This window comes from Phocoena phocoena, chromosome 15 (genome assembly GCF_963924675.1).
Source record: "Phocoena phocoena chromosome 15, mPhoPho1.1, whole genome shotgun sequence".
NCBI classification, from domain to species: domain Eukaryota; kingdom Metazoa; phylum Chordata; class Mammalia; order Artiodactyla; family Phocoenidae; genus Phocoena; species Phocoena phocoena.
In genome coordinates, this window is record NC_089233.1 from 25,855,929 (window position 1) to 25,876,384 (window position 20,456).

Genomic DNA, 20,456 nt, shown 5'->3' on the forward strand with positions numbered 1-20,456 from the left:
ATTTTTTTAAATTTAAAGTGTGTACTTAGTGAATAAGCAGCAGTAAATAATTAGTTCTTAGGTCTGTGTTTTTCCTTCCAGTGTGAATCTGGCAACATTGGCTCTAGGTTATGTCTCCTCATCAGTGCTGGTATGTTGTTGATTTACTAAATACTGTGTTTTTAAGAAGGAATTTAACATCACTTAATGCCTGATGGCTTTTCACAGTTTTTATGAATGGAGAAAGGTGTTGGGTTTAGTGTATCCTGATAGTGTAACAAGAAGTTGTTCTCTCTGTGGTAGGCTGCAACCAAATGTGACAGCATGACGTTGACTCCAGGCCCATGGCTGGGTTTGCCAGCAGTTCCTGCTGTGACGCTTTATAAGCACGACGATCCTGCCTTGGTAAGCTTACTCTCACTGGGAGGGAGTGGGGAGTGGCTAATAATCATTGGGTCTGGGGGCAAAATACAGAAAAAGGAAAAAGTGAACATTTTCCTTAATGTTACCTCTGTGACTTTTTGTTTTTAAAAAATGTTTTTAACATAAATGAAACTATGCCATATATATTTTTCTATTTAGTCTCCCCATACTACCCCATGTGTATGAAAACCTTTTTATCACTGTGTAATATTCCATCACTTGAGTACCACAGTTATTTAATTATTCTCCATTTGTGAACTTTTAGGCTGTTTTCAAATTTTTGTTACTAAAATAATGAGCATCATTCTGTGTTTCAAATTATTCCTTAGACTGGGTTCCCAGAAGTGGAATCAATAATGAGTAAGAGTATTTTAAGGTTCTTGATCCACATTGTCTAAAAGGTTGTAACATGATATAGTTTTTAAAAGGATAGTGGTGGTTCTTGTTAGTGGATCAGTTAGTGAGAGGCACATGCAAAATAAGCTTTCGTTGATTCTTCTTAAACAGTTAATACCTTGCTCAGGTGATAATGGCCAGGTGTTTGAGGATGCTCAGAACAGCCTTGGGAGGGGCCGCCTCTTGAATGGCTAAGAGCTCCAGCTCTGGGATGAACCCATTTGGATTCTCATCCTGGCTTTGCCACATCTTAGCCGTGAACCCTTAGACAAAGCAAGGTCTCTGAGCTAAGTTGCCTAGAATACTTACCTCATGGAGTTGTTTGATGATCAAATGAATAATGCAAGCCAAGTGCCTGCATAGCATCTGACACAAACCAAGTGCATAATAAATGGTAACTAGTTAGTTCTGCTATGTGATTTCATTGGCTTTGATTAATAAACCCATATTGGCATTTTTAGACTTTAGTTGCTGGTCTTACATCAAATAAGCCAACAGACAAGCTCCGTGCCCTGCCACTGTGGTTGTCCTTACAATACTTGGGACTTGATGGGATTGTGGAGAGGATTAAGCATGCCTGTCAGCTGGTGAGTAGAAACCTGAAGTTCAAATGAGTCACAGATACTCCATGGCAAAAACAGAGACAGAAAAATGCTTCATTGATTTACCCTCCCCCCAATACCTTGTTGTCTGGATTTCCCATCTCATAAGCAAGCAGACTAATTTCCCTGCATATATAGGTTTCTTGTTCAAAGTTCTGGGAGAGACTGCTGGGGCTGTCCCAGCATTTGTGTCCATATGAAATCAGATTAAAATGAATGCCGGTGTCAGCATGGGGGAGAAAAGAAGTCCCAAGGTGACAGCGAAGGAGTGGAGAAGAATGCAGAAGCCGGGATAAATGTTCCACTTGACTGACCGACTCTTGAGGGTAAAGAAATATGATGGTTGGGGGGAGTAAGGCTGACATGGATATTTTTAACACCCACCGGCTTGGGCTCCCAAATTGCAAGGCTCTAGGGACAATTTTAATTCTCTGTTTGAGGTGTTCTAATTGTGAAAAATATATAATTATGTTGTAGTTTAGAAAGCAAAAAAAAATGCCATATTTACACAGTTTGAGAGCTGAGTTCTACCTAAGTCTAAAGCATGATGTCACCTTTCTATACCTCCAATTCCTCACCTGTAGAATAGGGGTGATGATGTGATGGAAGGTTGTTATGAGGACTTAGTTCGTACATGTAAAACTCTTATAGCGGCACCTAGTCATATAGTAAGGTATGCAGATAGTTTTAAAAATAAATCTTTGTTTTAAATATGTTCTTGAAATTGACACTTCCTCATGTCATTTTTATATTTAAGAAAAATTAGTATTTTCATATTACTGTAGCAGGAGTCCTTTGGTTTATAATATTAGGATAGTTCATTTTAACATTAGTTTCTAATGAAATAGACATTCTAAATGAAGTAGTTTCATTTTTACATTAAGTAATATTAAGATTTATGTTCATTATGTTTACAGAAGCACCACATTTTTAAAAACATTTTCTCACTGGGCTGTTGGCTCACATCTTGAGGTTTGGTCCTTTGGAAGGAGAAGCCTTCATCGCCATGGTAACTAAGTCAGTTTGGGGAAGGTTTGGGCAGTCCAGGGAGAGTTTTTCAATTCCCTTCAGTGTTTTTCAATTCAATTCAGTGGGGCGCAGGAAAATAATGATGACAATTAGCCACCAAACACTTGAGGTCACTGCAGCTCTGGCATCTTCCCTGCCAGCAGACACTCTGGCGGATCTCAAACCCTCCTGAGCACTTGACTCTGCTGCTGACTCACTGCTGCTAAATGCACACGTGAAAACCGCATGGAGGGCTTCCCTGGTGGCGCAGTGGTTGAGAATCTGCCTGCCAATGCAGGGGACACGTGTTCGAGCCCTCATCTGGGAAGATCCCACATGCTGCGGAGCAACTGGGCCCGTGAGCCACAATTACTGAGCCTGCGCGTCTGGAGCCTGTGCTCCACAACAAGAGAGGCCGCAATGGTGAGAGGTCTGTGCACCGCGATGAAGGGTGGCCCCCGCTTGCCACAACTAGAGAAAGCCCTCACACAGAAACGAAGACCCAACACAGCCATAAATAAATAAATTAAATTAAAAAAAAAAAAAACCGCATGGAGGTTTAGCAGGTGTGGTCGCCCGTGTCCAGTCCTGCCTTTGTAGTCCGCACCAGGTCACATGTTTCCTGAGAGCAAAAATCAGTGTCCTCCTTCTTTTCTTCCTCCTTCTCATCTTCGTCTTCGTGGGAAGCAGTTCCTGAGCATTTACTCAGTGCCAGGCGCTGCACAGCACCGTGGATGCAGGCTCTCACTTGGTCCCTACAGCTTCCCCAGAATATAAGGTCCACTGATAACATATTAAGAATTAGTTTTCATGAGGGGTTTTCCTGTGTCCAACACTCAAATAAACATCTGTTGAATTAATGACCCCCAGGCCATGCAGTATATGTTATTTTGTCCCCACATTAGTGATGAGAGAGCTGGGATTGAGATATTAACGATGATGACAGTCATCATCACTTATGTAATGCATGCCACGTCCTAGACACCTAATGTATATCAACTTGTGGAGGATAGATACTGTCACCCCACTATGTAGTTGAGGGAACGGAAGCACAGAGAGGCTGAAAAACTTGTCCAAGGTCATAGCTAGTAAGTGGCAGATAAGTAATTTACCCACAGTCCCACAGGTGGTAAGGGGCAGAGCCAGGTTTTGAACCCAGATGTGGTTATTCCAGACTCTACGCTCCTGACCAGCTCTTAACGGTGCTGTGCACTCTCATTTACCTTTGCTCTTCCTCCCAATATGGATACTGTGCTTTGCACACATTTGCACTCGGTAGTTTGGTTTTGTTTTTTTTCTGTTTCTGTTTTTGTTTTTTAACATTTTCTTGGCCACGCCATGTGGTATGTGGAATCTTAGTTCCCGACCAGGGATTGAACCCACACCCCTTGCATTGGAAGCACAGAGTCTTAACCACTGGACCACCAGGGAAGCCCCTGGTTTTTTGTTTTTTGTTTTTGTTTTTGAGGTATAATTGACATATAACATTATATTCGTTTCAGGAGTACATCATAATGATTTGATATTTGTATGCATTGTGAAATGATCACCGCAATACGTCTAGTTAACATCCATCACCACACATAGTTACAAAAAATTTTCTTTTCTTGTGATAAAGACCTTTAAGATTTATTCTCTTAGCAACTTTCAAACATGCAATACAGTATTAAAGTTACTACAGGGGCTTCCCTGGTGGCGCAGTGGTTGAGAGTCCGCCTGCCGATGCAGGGGACACGGGTTCGTGCCCTGGTCCGGGAGGATCCCACATGCCGTGGAGCGGCTGGGCCCGTGGGCCATGGCCACTGGGCCTGCGTGTCCAGAGCCTGTGCTCCGCAACAGGAGAGGCCACAGTGGTGAGAGGCCCGCGTACTGCCAAAAAAAAAAAAAAGTTACTACAGTATTGGGAATTCCCTGGTATTCCAGTGGTTAGGCCTTCGCGCTTCTACTGGTAGGCCCCGGTTTTAGTCCCTGGTCGGGGAACTAAGATCCTGCAAGCAGCAAGTTGTGGCCAAAAAAAAAAAAGTTACTACAGTATTATTGACTATATTCCCCGTGACTCATTTTTAATAACTGCTGTTTGTACCTTTTGATCCCTTTCACCCACCCACCACCAGCCCCTGCCTCTAGCAACCACCAGTCTTCTCTGTAGCTATGAGCTTTGTTTTGTTTTGTTTTGTTTTAGATTTCATATGTAAGTGAGATCATATGGTATTTGTCTTTGTCTGAATTATTTCACTTAGCATAATGCCCTTAAGGTCTACCCATGTTGTTGCAAATGACAAGATTTCATTCTTTTTTATGGCTGATTATTTTCCATTGTGTGTGTGTTTGTGTGTGTGTGTGTGTGTGTGTGTGTGTGTGTGTGTATCCCATCTCCTTTATCCATTCACCCTTTGATGGACACTTAAGTTGTTTCCGTATCTTGGTGATCATAAATAATGCTGCAGTGAACATACCTTGTCGAATTAGCGTTTTCATGTTCTTCAGTTCAGATAACCCACGTGGACTTGCTGGATCATATGGTTCTATTTTTAATTTTTTGCAGAAGCTCCATATGTTTTCCACAGTGGCTGCACCAATTTACATTCCAACCAACAGTTCACAAGCATTCCTTTTTCTCCACATTCTTGTGAACACTTGTCATTTCTTGTCTTTTTGATGACAGCCATTCTAACAGGTGTGAGGTGATATCTCATTGTGCTTTTGATTTGCATTTCCCTGATGATTAGCGAAGTTGAGCATCTTTACATGTGCCTGTTGTCCATCTCTATGTCTGGAAAAATGTCTATTCAGATCTTCTGCCCATTTTTTAATTGGATTGTTTGGCTTTTTGCTGTTGAATTGTATGAGTTATTTGTATATTTTGGATATTAACCCCTTATCAAATAAATGATTTGCAAATGTTTTCTCCCATTTCATAGGTTCCCTTTTCATTTTGTTGATTATTTCCTTTGCTGTGCAGAAGCTTTTTAGTCTGACATAGTCTGCTTCTTTAATTTTGCTTTTGTTGCCTTGCACTCAGTAGTTTTTGAATCAATGAATGACCTATATTGCTAATATGACAAATTCACATATGTCTCATTAGAAAAAGCTTTTCTGGAACCACTAAATATAACTTTTAACTGAAATATTGGGGAATATTGCAGATGTTTAAATGCAAAAATTGGCAGCTGAAATTAGAAATCATCAAGTTGCAGATGGCTTTATCTGCCTGAGATCCTTGTTTGCAGACCTGCAAAGACCCTCATAAAAACCGCTTCTGGGCTTCCCTTGTGGCGCAGTGGTTGAGGGTCTGCCCGCCGATGCAGGGGACATGGGTTCATGTCCTGGTCCGGGGAGATCCCACATGCCGCGGAGCAGCTAGGCCTATGAGCCATGGCCGCTGAGCCTACACATCCGGAGCCTGTGCTCCGCAACAGGAGAGGCCACAACAGTGAGAGGCCCGCGTACCGAAAAAAAAACAAAAAAAACGCTTCTTAATATGAAATTACATAAGCTGTTTTTCTGTCATTTGCAGAGTCAGCGATTGCAAGAAAGTTTGAAGAAAGTGAACCACGTCAAAATCTTGGTATAGTATATAATTTGATCTGTTTTTTGAAGTAAATAACTCTTAATTTCAGTGAGTTAGAATGATTTTCTCCAGGTTTGATGCATGTCCATGGAATTGTGGCAGCTCCAGTAAAACCACATTCTTTGGGAGAGAGTCATGCATGTACTGATGACCTAATTCTGCGGTTAGCAGAAAGCCTAGAAATTTGCCCCATATACTGTTTGAACCCATACAGTGCTTTTCATATAATCCATTTGCAGTTTTTATTCTGTTAAAATTTAGCATTGCACAAAGATGTAATAAGCACCATTGATTTCACCTGCCCAAGGATTTTTAGAACACCCATTTTTCTGAAGTGAAAAATCATTTTGTCTGTGAGTGCTTTGAGCTACTCTTTCTGAAACCCTTTGACCCCAGAGTTGGCATTTGCATGAAGGGGAATAAGGCAGAGAAAAGGGGGCGGCCCTGCTCCTCTTGCCCTGGTAATCTTCCTGAAAGATACCACCATCTGTCAGAGATTGTGCCCTAAGGCTGGTAACTAGACAAGTAGATGAGGATTTAGGGGGTCTGATAACCAAGTATCAGTTCACGTTGGAATGTTTTCATCTTTTGCTTCATTGTATTTTAGGATTTCAGAAAATACGTAGATCAGATTCTAATTTAAACAGGGTCACTGGTGTTTCTTTGACAATTCTGCAGGATACAGTTAAGTTTAAAACCAATGTTTGAGTTTATTTGGGGTTCAGGTGAGTGCAGTTTATCTCCACTTTAGTACACAGTTCGGTTTAAGTGCGTGAATGGGGGCTGCTCGCATTGCCTTCTGAGTAGGAGCTTGGAGCTACTCAGCTGACCTGAGGTGACTCAAGTCCTAGCCTGGAAGAGGACAGTGGCCCCTCCGGAGAAGCAGAGGGATGAATGTAAGTCAGGAGACTTGGGTTCCAATTTCAGCAGTACCACTGGGGCCCTGTGACACTGACTCATTCTGTTAACCTCCTAAGCCTGTGCGCTCAGCTGTCGGTGAAGGTATGTTGGTTGGATGCCCTTGACTGCAAACAGAGACCTAAATTATGGACTAGAATGAGTGCGCTCGTGGGGTGAAGGCAGTGCTGGGCCTGTGTACTTCCTGTCCCGCCCTTGCTGAGCCCTCTGGGGCTCCTCTTCATGTCCTCTCCTTCCTCATTCTCCTCCAAGCAGGGAGGAGCTGGTGATGCTAATTGATCTCCAGTTGGTTTGGAACATCTTTGTAAGGCCACATATGGTCCAGGCATAACCCTGCTCCCTCCCTCCCTCCAGTGGCTGCTTTACTCAGTAGGGGGCACAGTAACTGGCAAACACCATGAGGCCTTGTGGCCTGTCGGTAATCCACCACCACCATCGTCATCATCATCATCACAGATGCTGTTTCTGAAATGCTTGCTGTTTAGCATACGTGGTACTAAGTCCCTTACATACCTATTTCATTTAACCCTCACAAGTCTCCTTTGTACATGCTGTTCCCTGTACCTGAAAACACTGTTCCCCCTAATTCTTCTCATTACTGATTTCTTATCCATCAGATCTTAGTTCAAATATCACCTCTTGAGAGAGGCCTTCCCTGAGCCCCGACCCTACCTAGAGTAACACCCACCACCTTCCATCACTCTCTGGGTTTTTTCCTTCATTGAACTTATTACTACCTGAAATCGTGGTCTATATTTGTTTGTTGTCTGTTTTTCCCCTGAAGAAGCCTTGTAAAGGCAAGGACTTTTGCCTGTTTTTTCATGGTTTTATATCCTGTGCCAAGTATGATACTTGGCATACAGTAGGCACGCAAGTGTGAATAAATATATAGAATCTGTGAATTGGATGCAGTGTTTATTCCCTTTTTACTAGTGAGGAAACTAAGGCACAGATAGGTTGAGTGCGTGCCCAGGCTGCCCAGCGAGGCAGTGGTAGAGCTGGGATGCACACTCATTGCCTGCGAACTTAGTCAGTGGACCATCCCTCTGAGGTCAGTTACAGGAGAATGAATTCCTCCTGCCTCAGGCTCGTTATGAGGGGGTATATCAGATAATGCGTGGGAAAGCAACATGAAGGCTGTCAGGTGCCGTAAGATAGAAGTAATTATTAAGTGTCTTTTGCTCCTCACCACGGTATTAGTCTAGTGCTTTCACAGGTACTGACTCCGGAATCCTCACAGTACATCTCTGGGGTAGAGTAGCGTTATCTCCATTTCTGTGGCTCAGATGAGTTGTGTGTCCAGAGTCCCAGAACTAATATGTGGCAAAGCCAGGACTTGACCCCAGGTTATCACAGAAGAGCTTCTCTGCTGCTCAGCCAATCCCTTCTCCAGGCGTCCATGGCCGCCTTCCTTCCCACCTGGATGGCCCTTCAGGAGCCTCTCCCATCCCAGAAGCACAGGCCCACTGCCCCAGCTCACCGCCTCCAGCACCAAGGCCTTTTCCAGGGCCCGGGGTGGTGCTTGTGCCCCGCTTTATCAGTGCCCGATTCAGTCTCCTCTGCAGCTGCATTCTGATAAGGCTGTTGTTTCACAGGACTCTTATCCAGCACATGGAGTAGACTCTAAAGTCAGCATGTGAGGGGAAACTCTTAATATTGTCACTCTTACACCTGGAAATTCCAGAATGCCTCTGGGGGGCAGTTAACATGGTTTCGTGTTTACGTCTCTGGTGGCTTTTAAGATTTTCCTGGTCCTTAGTGTACTGCCACTTTCACCATGGTATATCTAAGTAAGGATTTTTTTCGTTTTTTAATCTTGCTTGGGACTTGTGCTAATTGAACCTGAGGATTCTTTTATTTAATCCTGTAAAATTCATTTTTTCAGCTATGACCTCTTTCTCTTTCTCTTCTGGAACACCAGTGAGCTGCATATTGAACCTTGTCATCCCACCTTCCATCAGTCTCTTGGATGCCTCCATCTCTTTGCTGCTTTCTAGTGTAGCCCTTCAGATCCTTCTTGGAGTTCAGTAATTTGCTCTGGAGCTGCATCTAATCTGCCATTTAACCTATTCACTGCGTTTTAACTTTCAGTGACCTCTTTTTCATTTCAGGATATTCTCTTTAGTTCTTTTTCAAGTTATTCTGTTTCATAAGCATCTTTTAAAAAAAAGATTTCTGGTCCTTCGTTTCTGTTTAAACACAGTGATGGACGTCTGTTCCGATGGTCGTTTCAGTGTCTCGGTTCTTGGGGCCACAGATTGTCCTCTCAGCTGTGTCTGCTGACTCTTGCTCCCTGTGTGTGTTTTAATTTTTCTGTTATGAGCTAGATTTTTTTTTTCTTCTGTGACTGGCCTAGGTCCATTTATTTATGTTGGTTTCACAGCTCTAGGAGTCTTACACTACAGAGGACATCACACCCAGGTGCAGAGCACGCCTGACATTTTGATTTCTTGTGAGAGAATTTTTTCTCTCTCTACAGAGCATCAGGCAGAGTTAAGCTTTCTTACTGATCAGTGGGTGGAGTTTTTCCCTCTTTTCATGAAGAGTGTTTTTCAAGGGTCCTGGCTTTATGTAAACTCAGCACTGTCCCTCACATGGGTTTCAAACCCATGACCTTAGACATTAAAGCGAAGTTCCAGGCCCCATCCGTGCTCCTCTCCCCCCAGCCCCTGCAGCTCAGCTTACACTATTCTTTCTGTTTTCTTTCTGGATTCACCTTTTTTTTGTGAGCCTAGCAATGATTTGAACTTCTTTTGGTTATTGGTGACATTTAATCAAGCATTTCAGGTATTTAGAATTGATGACTTAAATATTAGCTTGATCTACCATGTTGCTGGAACCAGAATTCTATGTATATAACCCTGTACAGGATTTCTTGTGCAGGCTGACATTTGAGACCACTGAGCTCAAAGAAACAAGAAACAAAAGACTATAAGTCTTGGCACTCAAGTCATTCTGCCTTATCCTAACTGAGAATAGGGGAATGGGTGTAGAATTTTGTCACTTTGTTCCTCTTTACTTATTGGGCTTACTCCGTTCTATATAAATATTAAACCCCTCTAACTTTAAAGGTATTAATAGATTTATTTGTTTATGTGAAAGTTAAAGGAGATAGTGCCTATGAAAGCACAGGAATTGGCTCAATAAATAATTGGCAGATTTGAATGTTCCTCTTGCTTGATCTGAATCACATCCACTGTCCCTTTGAAAAGCTTAGTAGAGAAGATCTTGCACCAGCTACTTCCTGTCTCTCCGGTTAGCATATCCTGTTGTGGCCCTACGAGTGAGCCTTCACTGGCAGAGCCTTGGGAAATGGTTTCAAGACGAGAATTGTAGTACTGGAATTGTTAAATGCTTAGAGATCCTCTCTCCCTTCTCCCGCCTCCCCCCACTTCAAATACCACAGTCTGTCAAGGGCATTGCCGCTCCCTTTGTGTCCTGACCCCACGGGAAAGCTGACCGCTCACTGTACATTCGTTCAGTGGAGAACATGGACCTAGTGCTGTGCAATCTTAATGCAGTGGACGTCTTCAGCTGTTATGAAATCTGTTAGTGAAGATAGTTGTCTGATGCCTGTCCCGAGTATAAGTACCGCTTCAATGATTTAGAAAAACGTAGCTTCAGTTCTAGACTGTGGTTATCCACATTGCCAGCAGGACTTGCATCCTGCCCAGAGAGTTTACAGGATGAGTAGGAAAAGCTCCAGTCAGTCCTGCTTGAGGTGGCGTCACTTCTGGATTCTTGAAAGCTCGGACGCTCGACAGTGATTCTAGTGCCAGTTTTTCCTTGCCTTTTTTTAATCTTTCACGTTAGACCCATGTTTATCCATAATTATTAAAATTTCCTCCCACTTTTCAAGGTATCAGTGTCAGATGTTATGATTCAGCCATGTATTCTCGGGACTGGCTTATAATTATGTCTTAAGAATTTTACTAAACCATTGATTTTTGTTTCTCTAGCAAATGAAATTAACCTTTGAACTTTTTTATGTGGTTTTTTGTTGGTGGTGGTGGGGTGTGTGTGTGTGTGTGTGTGTGTGCGTGTGTTTTTCGGCTTGCAGGAAGTTAGTTCCCCGACCAGGGGTTGAACCCAGGCCCAGGCAGTGGAAGCACCGAGTCCTAACCACTGGACCACCAGGGAATTCCCTTGATGTGTTTAAGTGCCAATGTCTGTAGCCTGTTTTCCAAGCTCACTGATTGATTTTGTAGGTGTTTGAAATTTACTGTTACTGGGTAATAATCAGACTCCATCTTTTAGGTGGAGGATGAGCTCAGTTCGCCAGTGGTGGTGTTCAGATTTTTCCAGGAGTTACCAGGCTCAGGTAGGTGATTTTAAAAGGGGGGTTATTTTTCTCTCTGTGTTTAAGGGCTTTGAATTTTAAACCACTTCAAGTTAACTAAATAATCCAAAATATTTTGATTGCTAGAATCTTACCATCATTTCAAAAAAAACTGAATAATGTTCACAAGAACTCCAGACCTATTTGCCTTAGCATTTTCCTGACAGTTTCCTATGATTAAACCAGTGTTTTCCAAACACCAGTCCCTGGACTAGTGCTGGAATGGATGAGAGAGAGTCCCTTGAAAATAGAGCTGGGGGCCCTCCTTCCTGAGTATTTTGACTCAGTAAGCTGGATCTAGGAATCTCTATCTTTAAAGAATGTCCCAAGTGCCCCCTACCCAGTCCAGGGCTCTGTTATCTTTCACCTGACAGCCACGGGTCCCCTCTCACCTGACCTCTCACTTCCATACATTCCACACGCTCCATTCCGGGCTGCTCTCCACATCCTGCCACCTCCCTGCCCAGAAGCCTGTGTACCTTCTGTTCCAGATGGAAGGCCTGCGGGTCCTAGCCCTTGCCTTCCCCTCCGACTTCCTCTTCCTGCTCACTGTTCTTCAGTCAGACTGGTCTTCTCTGAGTCTCTAGAACACTCCACCGTCTCCTAGAGCAGGACCTCTGCACTGCTGTCCCCCTCGCTCTCGCTCTTCTGGCTCCTTCTCACCATTCAGGTCCCTGCAGCGTCCACCTCCTCATGGAGGCCCTCCCTGCCTGTCCTGTCCAAGGTGACTCCCTCACATTATATCAGAGCTCCCGCCTTCTTTCAAGGCCCTAACAACAATGTATGGTGATTTCATTTCATTTCCTTATGCTACTTCTTCAATAGAAGGTAAGCACCACCCTGACAAAAACCTTGTCTGCCTCATATCGTAACCCCGTGCCCAGCACAGTGCCTGGCACAAGCAGGCACCTCAACCATTTAACAAAAGGAAGCCAGTTGTGTTCTGAGGCCTGGTGTGCTGCTGGGTCTCTGACTTCCTTGCACGGTGCTCAGTGCTGGTAGACTGGTTGGTAACTTATAATTTTATGCTTTGATTTTCCTTCAAAATTCCTTGAAAGAAAAACTTTTTAAATGAAATTAAGAATTCTATTTGTGAGAATATATTCAAATGTATTTTTCATGAGAAAAAAAAGTGAAAGCTTTAAACCCTCTGTAACATATATATTGTTTTAAAATTTTAATTGTGGTTAAAAAAACAAATTTACCACCTTAACCATTTTAAAGTGTACAGTTCAATAGTGTTAAATATATTCACATCATTGGACAACAGCTCTCCAGAATTTTTTCGTCTTGCAAAACTGAAACTTCATACCCATTAAACAGTAACTCCCATTCCCCCTTCCCCCCAGCCCCTGGCACCCACCATTCTACTCTCTGTCTCTCTGAATTAGACAGCTTTACTTCATGTAAGTGGAATCATATAGTGTTTGTCTTTTTGTGGCCGGCTTATTTCATTTAGCATAACACCTTCAGGGTACGTTATGTTGAGCATGTGACAGACTTTCCTTACTTCTTACGGCTGTATGTACTCCGTTGTCTGTATGTGCCATTTTGTTCATTCATGGTGAGATATTTGTTTGATTTCCGGTTGAGACATTTCTCTCAGGTTAACATTGGGAGCTAAGTGAAACGGGGTTGGAGGGGTGTTTTGTAGTTAGCTGTGTTTCTGGGAGGCGAATCCCCTCTCTGTGTTGTGTGTCAGATCCAGGACTTAATGCCATCCCAGCGCCCAACACAGCCCTGTCAGCAGTCAGCCAGGAGAGGCACTCCTGCGACGCACTGAACCGCTGGGTAAGATCAGCTGTCACGTGCCCTTTATTCTGCGTCCTGGATGGTTGGGGTAACACATGGTCCTGTCTGGGAAATCAGAAACCCACAGGGGGAGCCTCTTGTGAAGGCGCGGGGCTTCGTCCTGGGCTTCTTAAGCAGACCACAGCCCCACGTGCTGCACGACTAACAGCAGGTCCCGTCAGCATTGTTCCCGCCGCTTCCTCACGGGACTGTTTCCCTGCTGCTGTGTCAGGCTGAGCAACAACGTGCAAGACGTGGCCTGCGGTGCAGCCACTTTGGAGCTCTGGTGATACCAGAAGCACATGAGCCAGACCCTTGCACGCCTCTGGCAGTCTGGCGACATGGATCAGAAGCATTATGCTTTGGCTTCTTTTTGACACTGAAATCATACCTCCTGGATTTGAGTATAAAGAATATTCTAAACGATGTAAAGATGTTCACCAGAGCAGTACCAATCCTAGCAAAACACTGGACAAGCCCCCAGTGGTTAGGACTCCGCGCTTCCACTGCAGGGGGCGAGGGTTAGATCCGTGGTCGGGGAACTAAGGTCCTGCAAGCTGCACGGCTCGGCCTAAAAAGACACAAAACAAAACAAAAAACATTGGACATGCCTAACCTAGGGGTTTTGGTGAATAAATTATGGTACATCCACACAGTGACATTCAGAACAGCCAGTATAAACCACATAGCTGCATGTTTGCGGCAGAGGGGAAATGGTCATTGTAAATTATGTGAAAAAATGCAGATTACTACACAGCATGTAGAATGTCATGTTTTATGACAACAGAAGACACACATACATACACACACACACACATACACACCCAGAAGATCCGGGGGTGGGGGATGGTTATACCACATGTCAACAGTGTGTGTCTCTCAGTGGTGTATTGTGGGTAAATTTTCTTTTTTTTTACTTTACCTGATTGCGTAGATCTTTCTATAGTGAACTTATTTTTGAGTAAGAAAAAAGGTAAAATTTACGGTTTTTAAAAACAAGGTGGTGGGCTTCCCTGGTGGCGCAGTGGTTGAGAATCTGCCTGCCAGTGCAGGGGACATGGGTTCGAGCCCTGGGCTGGGAAGATCCCACATGCCGCGGAACAACTAGGCCCGTGAGCCACAACTACTGAGCCTGCGCGTCTGGAGCCTGTGCTCCGCAATAAGAGAGGCCGCGATAGTGAGAGGCCCACACACTGCGATGATGAGTGGCCCCCGCTTGCCGCAACTAGAGAAAGCCCTCGCATAGAAACGAAGACCCAACACAGCCAAAAATTAATTAATTAATTAATTAAAAAAAATAATAATAAGGTACCGTAAGTATTCAAAGAAAATCAAAGGTGAAAGGAAACTAGCCTCCAGTAGCCTCTTGGGTCTGGGCTGAGCGGACGAGGGCAGGTCCAGAGACACTGGATTCCCTCCTTGCGGGAGTGTGTTCATTCTGCCCCTTTCCCTGCAGCTGGGAGAACAGCTGAAGCAGCTGGTGCCGGCGAGTGGCCTCACGGTCATGGATCTGGAGGTGGAAGGCACGTGCGTGCGGTTCAGCCCCCTGACTACCGCGGCAGGTAACCAGTCTCCGTGGGTCGCCCTCGCTGTTCTGGGAGCACCAGTGCTGTGTCTGTCAAAGTCCAGGCTGTGATATTCTCTTCTCTCCCTGGAGAGGCTTTTCCTTTTCCTTTGGGCTGAGTTTAGGTAGATTAACCTTCCGGGGTAACTTCTCAGAAAGAGAGATCTCTGAAGTCAATTGAATTCCTGTGTTTTGATGTCCTGTGACCCTCTGTTGAGTGGTTCTCAGCCCAGACTGACTTTAGAATCCCTGTGGAGCTCTGAAAACTCCCAGCGCCTCGGCCCCACCTGCAGAGATTCTGGTTGACTGACTGGGTTTACTTGGAGTGGAGCCTGGGCACAGTAGGCCAGTGAAGGTCGAGAACCACTGTTGTAGACATTTTAGAGAACTATAGAGCTGAAAGCACGTGGACTTTTGTGACAAAGTCCTGGGGATTCTTGTCCCCCCCCTCGGCCATTTCATACCTGTAGGATCTGGAGCAAGTTTCTTATCTCCAGACCTGTTCCCCACCACCTCATAGTGGTGACGTGAAGATTAAACTGTGAGATCATGAATATGAAATAGCTTGGATAGTGGTTGGCATATTTTATAGTAGGCACTTAAAAATAAGCTGAAAAGAGATGCCTTAAAAATCTGATTGTGCTTTTTTCTGAGACGATTTAAACATTTTCAGAAAATGTTTGATGGTTTTTCATGAGGTGTTTTCAACATTTTTGGAAAGATATTTTCTCAAAAACATCAAAGTGGTGAAGTGCAGGCAGCTGTCCTGCACAGAAAAGCCATCGTGAAGATAGCCAGTGGCCTCCAGATCTTCCAGGAGTCTCTGCTTCTGCTATGCAGGGGGCCTAGCCCCAGAGGTTTAGCCTCTGAAACTGGAAAAGCTAGCTGTGGCTACCCCAGGCCACTGAGGCTTAGATCATATAAGCGTTGGAATCAGCAGAAGTGAGGGTGCAGTGATGTTGCCAAGACTCTTGCATCCCTGAACCCGGAGACCTCTCAGGCTCTGACCTTCAGAAGCCATCATCACCCTGCCCTTCTGCCCCCCACCCTTGCCCCCTGAAACCCCTCTCTTTCTCTCCATGTGAACATAGAGCGAGAACTGTGTGGACGTCTCCTTGTTTCTAACCTGTGCTATGATGTTTATAACCTGACTTAAGCAGAGTCTTTCTGTGAGAAGAATCTGATTTCTATGGTAGGATTTCATTGTGTATTAAATCGGAGAGGCTAATTCTTTGGTGTAATGAAAAAATGTGTCTACACCTGGGCAGCCAGCTATATGATTTTTTAACACCTGATTCTTCCATATCTGGGTTTATTTAGTGGGTTTTCTTCTTTTTTAAAACCCCTCAGCTCAGCTAATGTGCTATACCTAGAGCTGCTGACTTTCTGACAGTAGAAGTGGGAGCACTGCTCCCTCATTTTTAGCCATTCCTTAAGCGTTTGCCTAACATTCTGTGCACGTGTTCAGTTTTAGGAACTCGGGGAGAGGATGTGGATCAGCTCGTAGCCTGCATCCAGAGCCAGCTGCCAGTCCTGACCTGTACACTGCAGCTGCGAGAGGAGTTCAAGCAGGAGGTGATGGGAACAGCAGGTCTCTTATACGTTGATGACCCAAACTGGCCTGGAATAGGGGTTGTCAGGTACGGTGTAAAGACCGTGGGTGGGTCATTTTGTGAACCAGCTTAGAAATCTAAGATGACTGCGTGGAGTGACAGTGTTCACGTCTGATGAAAGTTCATCTAGATGTGCTGGGCATTTACAAGAGCACAGCGGGCAGGCGGCCCAGCGCACACTGAGTGAAATAGGAGTTGCTGTGTTCTTTCTGTGCCAGCTTGAAAGTTACTAGGAGAACTACGTTGGGTGCACCACTGACGTGCGTACAGACAACTACAGCTCACCAAGGAGAAGCCAGTTCCCAGTTCTTCTGGTTCAGTGTGTGTCCCTCCTGTGGCCCCTTCGTCCCCTCTCTGGATCAGGGAAGCCTCCTGTTCCTCTTACAAGTGATGGGACTTCCCAGCCTTGCCCCTCCTTCTACATTTTCATGCCCCTGGAGACTTGGGCTTCCCTTGGGACTTTCTGGAAAGGTTTGATCTTGAGACCCTCTGAGTGGCTCCTTTGCCCTTTGTCTCATTCCACATCCATGGTAACTTCCAGTAGCTTCTATTCCACCTGTTATCCTGTGTCTGAAGAGACACTTGATCTTGTAGATTGCTGAAGTACTGTTATGTGATATCGTTTATAGGTATGAACACGCTAATGATGATAAGAGCAGTTTGAAATCGGATCCAGAAGGGGAAAAAATCCATGCTGGACTCCTGAAAAAGTTAAATGAACTGGAATCTGACCTTACATTTAAAATGGGTAATTACTCCTTCTAAAGTCAACTGTGAACTTTGAAAGCTGTTTTCTAACTGGTTTGAAGGGAAATGGTCTCTCTTAGCTATTTAGATCTTCCCAGGGTGATAGAGCCCTCTGCCCCTTCTGCAGCCTCTCTGGGTCCCATCTCCTCATTAGATCCACGTCCTCACCCCCTCGGGGAGGCTCTCCTGTGCCTGGTTGCGCTGCTGTACAGGGAGTGACCCGTGTCTGAGGACTTGGGAACCAAGTCAGTCTGTTGTTTCTGCCCGCAGGCCCTGAGTATAAAAGCATGAAGAGCTGTATTTACATTGGCATGGCAAGTGACGACATAGATGTTTCTGAACTAGTGGAGACCATTGCAGTCACAGCCCGAGAAATCGAGGAAAACTCCAGGGTCTGTAAGACTAATCAGTGTCTCATTCCTTTTCTGGGTTTTCCCTGGGCAATTAGCTGGAGTCACAAAGGAAGAAGCTACCCTTGGCAGTGTCTGTTCATTCATTCTTTCCCCAAGTTTTTAAAGGCTTCCTGTGAGCCAGGCATTGTGCAGGCATCAGGGATGCCGATGATGTGATGCGGTCACTGCCTTCAGTGAACTCACAAGCCAGAGTGGGGAAGAGACGCATGTGAGCAACTGAGGTAGTAAATGCTGTGGACAGAAGTTAGGGGAGGCTGTGCATTCAGGAAGATGTGTTCGCCTCTGCCTGACAAGGCCAGGGAAGAGTTCCCAATTGGAGCTGGTCCTGAGGCTGGATGGGATGGTGCTTCTGATAACAGAACTTTCCGCCAGTAATAGACCTACTTCTCTTGGCCAGTTGGCACGGAGGACCAGGCTTGTCAGACTTACAGGACGCTCTCCACACCAGATATGCGAGTCACTAGAAATTACTCAAAAGGAGAGAAAAGGGACCAAAGCAAGACTGGTCTGAGAGGAGGCAGAAACCCGTGTCATGTGATTCACTTTTGGTAGTAGGGGTGCGGAAGAGAAGGGAGTTGGAAATGAAGCCTAGGAGCCAACTTTATTCATTCTTGGGTGGACTTCTTGAAGTTTCTTCCAAACCCGCCTATATTACTTCTGCCTCTGTCTCCATGAATGTTGAGAGTCATGTCTGTTTTCTATTGATATGACATTCAGATCACAGGGACAGTTATTGCTGTTCCCTGGCAAATGAGGCTGGTCACCAAGGTACGTCTGCCTAGGCCTCCTTTAACATTTTGACCTCTTCTATTTGACATTCTGTTTTATTTTTACACTGACATTTTAAAGTGCCATTTACTAATATACTTTTGAAAGATGTCCCCAGCACTATGTTAATAGTTCTAGGCCTTCAGCAAGAAGCTTAGACAAATAATGCCTTTCTTGGTCTTAACACAGCTTCTGGAAAACATGACAGAAGTGGTTCGGAAAGGAATTCAGGAAGCTCAGGTTCAACTGCAGAAGGCAAATGAGGAGCGACTTCTGGAAGAGGTGAGGCTCCAGGGTGGGCTCCCCAGCTGGCCTCAGGCTGGGCGCCAGCCTCCACAGGATGGCCTTGAGCAACGGTTATGTTTTGCAGGGGGTGTTACGGCAAATCCCCGTGGTAGGATCCGTGCTGAATTGGTTTTCTCCAGTACAGGCTTCACAAAAGGGAAGAACTTTTAACCTAACGGCAGGTAGGACTCTCTTTCATCTGGAGAGTTTTGCCAGATGATGCCCTGGGATCCCACACTCGTGCTGAGGGGCCTTGTCCATGTCCCAGGCTTTACACCAAGCACTGGGCCGGGACTCTTGTGAGAGGAGGCGAGATTTGTCTGCCCCTGGGACTCTGTCATCTTCCCTCTCCTGCCCCGACAGCTGAAACAGTACGAAAGCAGGTGCCTGTTGCCCACAGCAGACTCCTCTTGACCTCAACGAGAACGCGCTCACTCAGCTGTTCAGTCCTCCAGACAGTGTGTCTTGGACGTTTTGGTTCAGTGTTAACATTCTGTGCAGTCCTCATTAGTGTTTTGCCCCAGCAGAGAGCTGCTTTTGCCAGGGGCAAGTAAAAGATTATAGTCTGTAGTGCTGAGCCATTTTATTTCAAACCAGGCAACTAGCAAGTATTACCAGTTGCTGGGATTTGGGGAAGATGATATTGAGCTGCAGGCCCCTCCTTTCCTGTTCTACCAGTGGAATAATTCCCTGAACCTGGGGCCCCTTCCCCAGGAAATGATGACTACACTGTCATATGACAGCCAGGGATAATCTGACACTGAACCCGCCAAACCTTTAGCAAAGAGGCATCCATTCCTTGTTGCTAAAGGACATTTCCCACTGGGGCCTGGCTCCCCAGGCACACTTGGGCCACACTGCTGTCTGGTTGTTTTCACACGTACACAGGACACGTGGGGAGACGAGGCTGAAACACCCCAGCAGGGCCGGGACTCACTCGTGGGCACAGCTGCGAGATGGCTTTGTCATGTGCTTCCCGGCACGTGTCAGGAGACCTGGGGCCTCCCCCACACACACCTCCCCACCCCCCTCTTTTCTGCAGGCTCCCTGGAGTCCACAGAACACACATACGTGTACAAAGTACAAGGCTCGGGAGTAACACCGCCTCAGACCCCCTCAGGCGCTCGCACTAAACAGAGACTTCCAGGTACGTCACGTCTCCATGTTTGAGTTCGTTAACACTGAAGAAGACTGGTTGTATTTCCCCTGGTAAAACAGACCTTTGCATCATGTAACGCCTAACCGTTTGGTATTACCTGCATTCCTGTTTTCTTGATTCTTCAACCCAAAGTCCTATTTCTCATCATTTAAGGACAGTTGTCACTGTCCCTTTAGCTTTTTCAAAGCCTTGGGGAAATACCTGGGTAGCACTCCCTGGGGGAAGTCAGGGTCTGGATAGCTGTCATGCTTAACCTGGTGTTCACTCCCCTGAGCTTTTCCCAACTGAGGTTCCCTCAAAGTCCTCGGCACTGGGGGCGTGTTAATGTCATATCAGCTCTCATTTCTCACCTCATCACTTAAATGCTTCAGAGCCAGTGATCCCAGGGGTTTCTGCCGAAGCAGCTGTGATTAAATAAAGCAATCACTTAGAGCACAGACAGCTTCCATTGCAGGGGTGTCCTTTTCCGAGCGTTCAGTGCCGTTCATTGATCTTCCTTCTAGGCCAGAAGCCTTTTAAAAGGTCCCTAAGAGGTTCAGATGCTGTGAGCGAGACCAGCTCAGTCAGTCACATCGAGGACTTAGAGAAGATCGAGCACCTGTCGGGTGGGCAAGATGCCTCGGAAGCTAACAGCCCTGAGCGGCACCCAGGGGTGCCCACCCCTCCAGAAGCCGAGCAGACGGGGGCCCTCCAGGACAGGGCCCAGCGCCTGGAAGATGACTGCCCACAGGTAGAGGAGCCAGAGAGCTTAAGATAAAATTCAGTGTTTGCTTGGAGACTGTACTGAATATTGTTTCAGGGAAGATGAAGTTATTCTGAAAATGTGAACTGTGCCACATGCTAGTATGAGAGAAATTACTGTTATTTGTGCTTAACTGGG

General features: G+C 45.4%; 1 protein-coding gene across 1 annotated transcript in view; it reads left to right on the plus strand.

Moving 5' to 3' along the window:
- Positions 1-20,333, plus strand: part of PDXDC1 (pyridoxal dependent decarboxylase domain containing 1) — a 35,280-nt gene extending 14,947 nt beyond the window's left edge. Inside the window, exons 9-22 of the mRNA XM_065892034.1 lie at positions 82-130; positions 283-384; positions 1,260-1,385; positions 5,926-5,976; positions 11,155-11,218; positions 12,939-13,027; positions 14,484-14,589; positions 16,060-16,231; positions 16,834-16,952; positions 17,222-17,343; positions 18,322-18,414; positions 18,503-18,599; positions 19,460-19,564; positions 20,080-20,333. Coding sequence (XP_065748106.1) covers positions 82-130; positions 283-384; positions 1,260-1,385; positions 5,926-5,976; positions 11,155-11,218; positions 12,939-13,027; positions 14,484-14,589; positions 16,060-16,231; positions 16,834-16,952; positions 17,222-17,343; positions 18,322-18,414; positions 18,503-18,599; positions 19,460-19,564; positions 20,080-20,333 — 1,549 coding nt within the window. The remainder of the gene's footprint in view (positions 1-81; positions 131-282; positions 385-1,259; positions 1,386-5,925; positions 5,977-11,154; positions 11,219-12,938; positions 13,028-14,483; positions 14,590-16,059; positions 16,232-16,833; positions 16,953-17,221; positions 17,344-18,321; positions 18,415-18,502; positions 18,600-19,459; positions 19,565-20,079) is intronic.
- Positions 20,334-20,456: the final 123 nt, after the last annotated feature.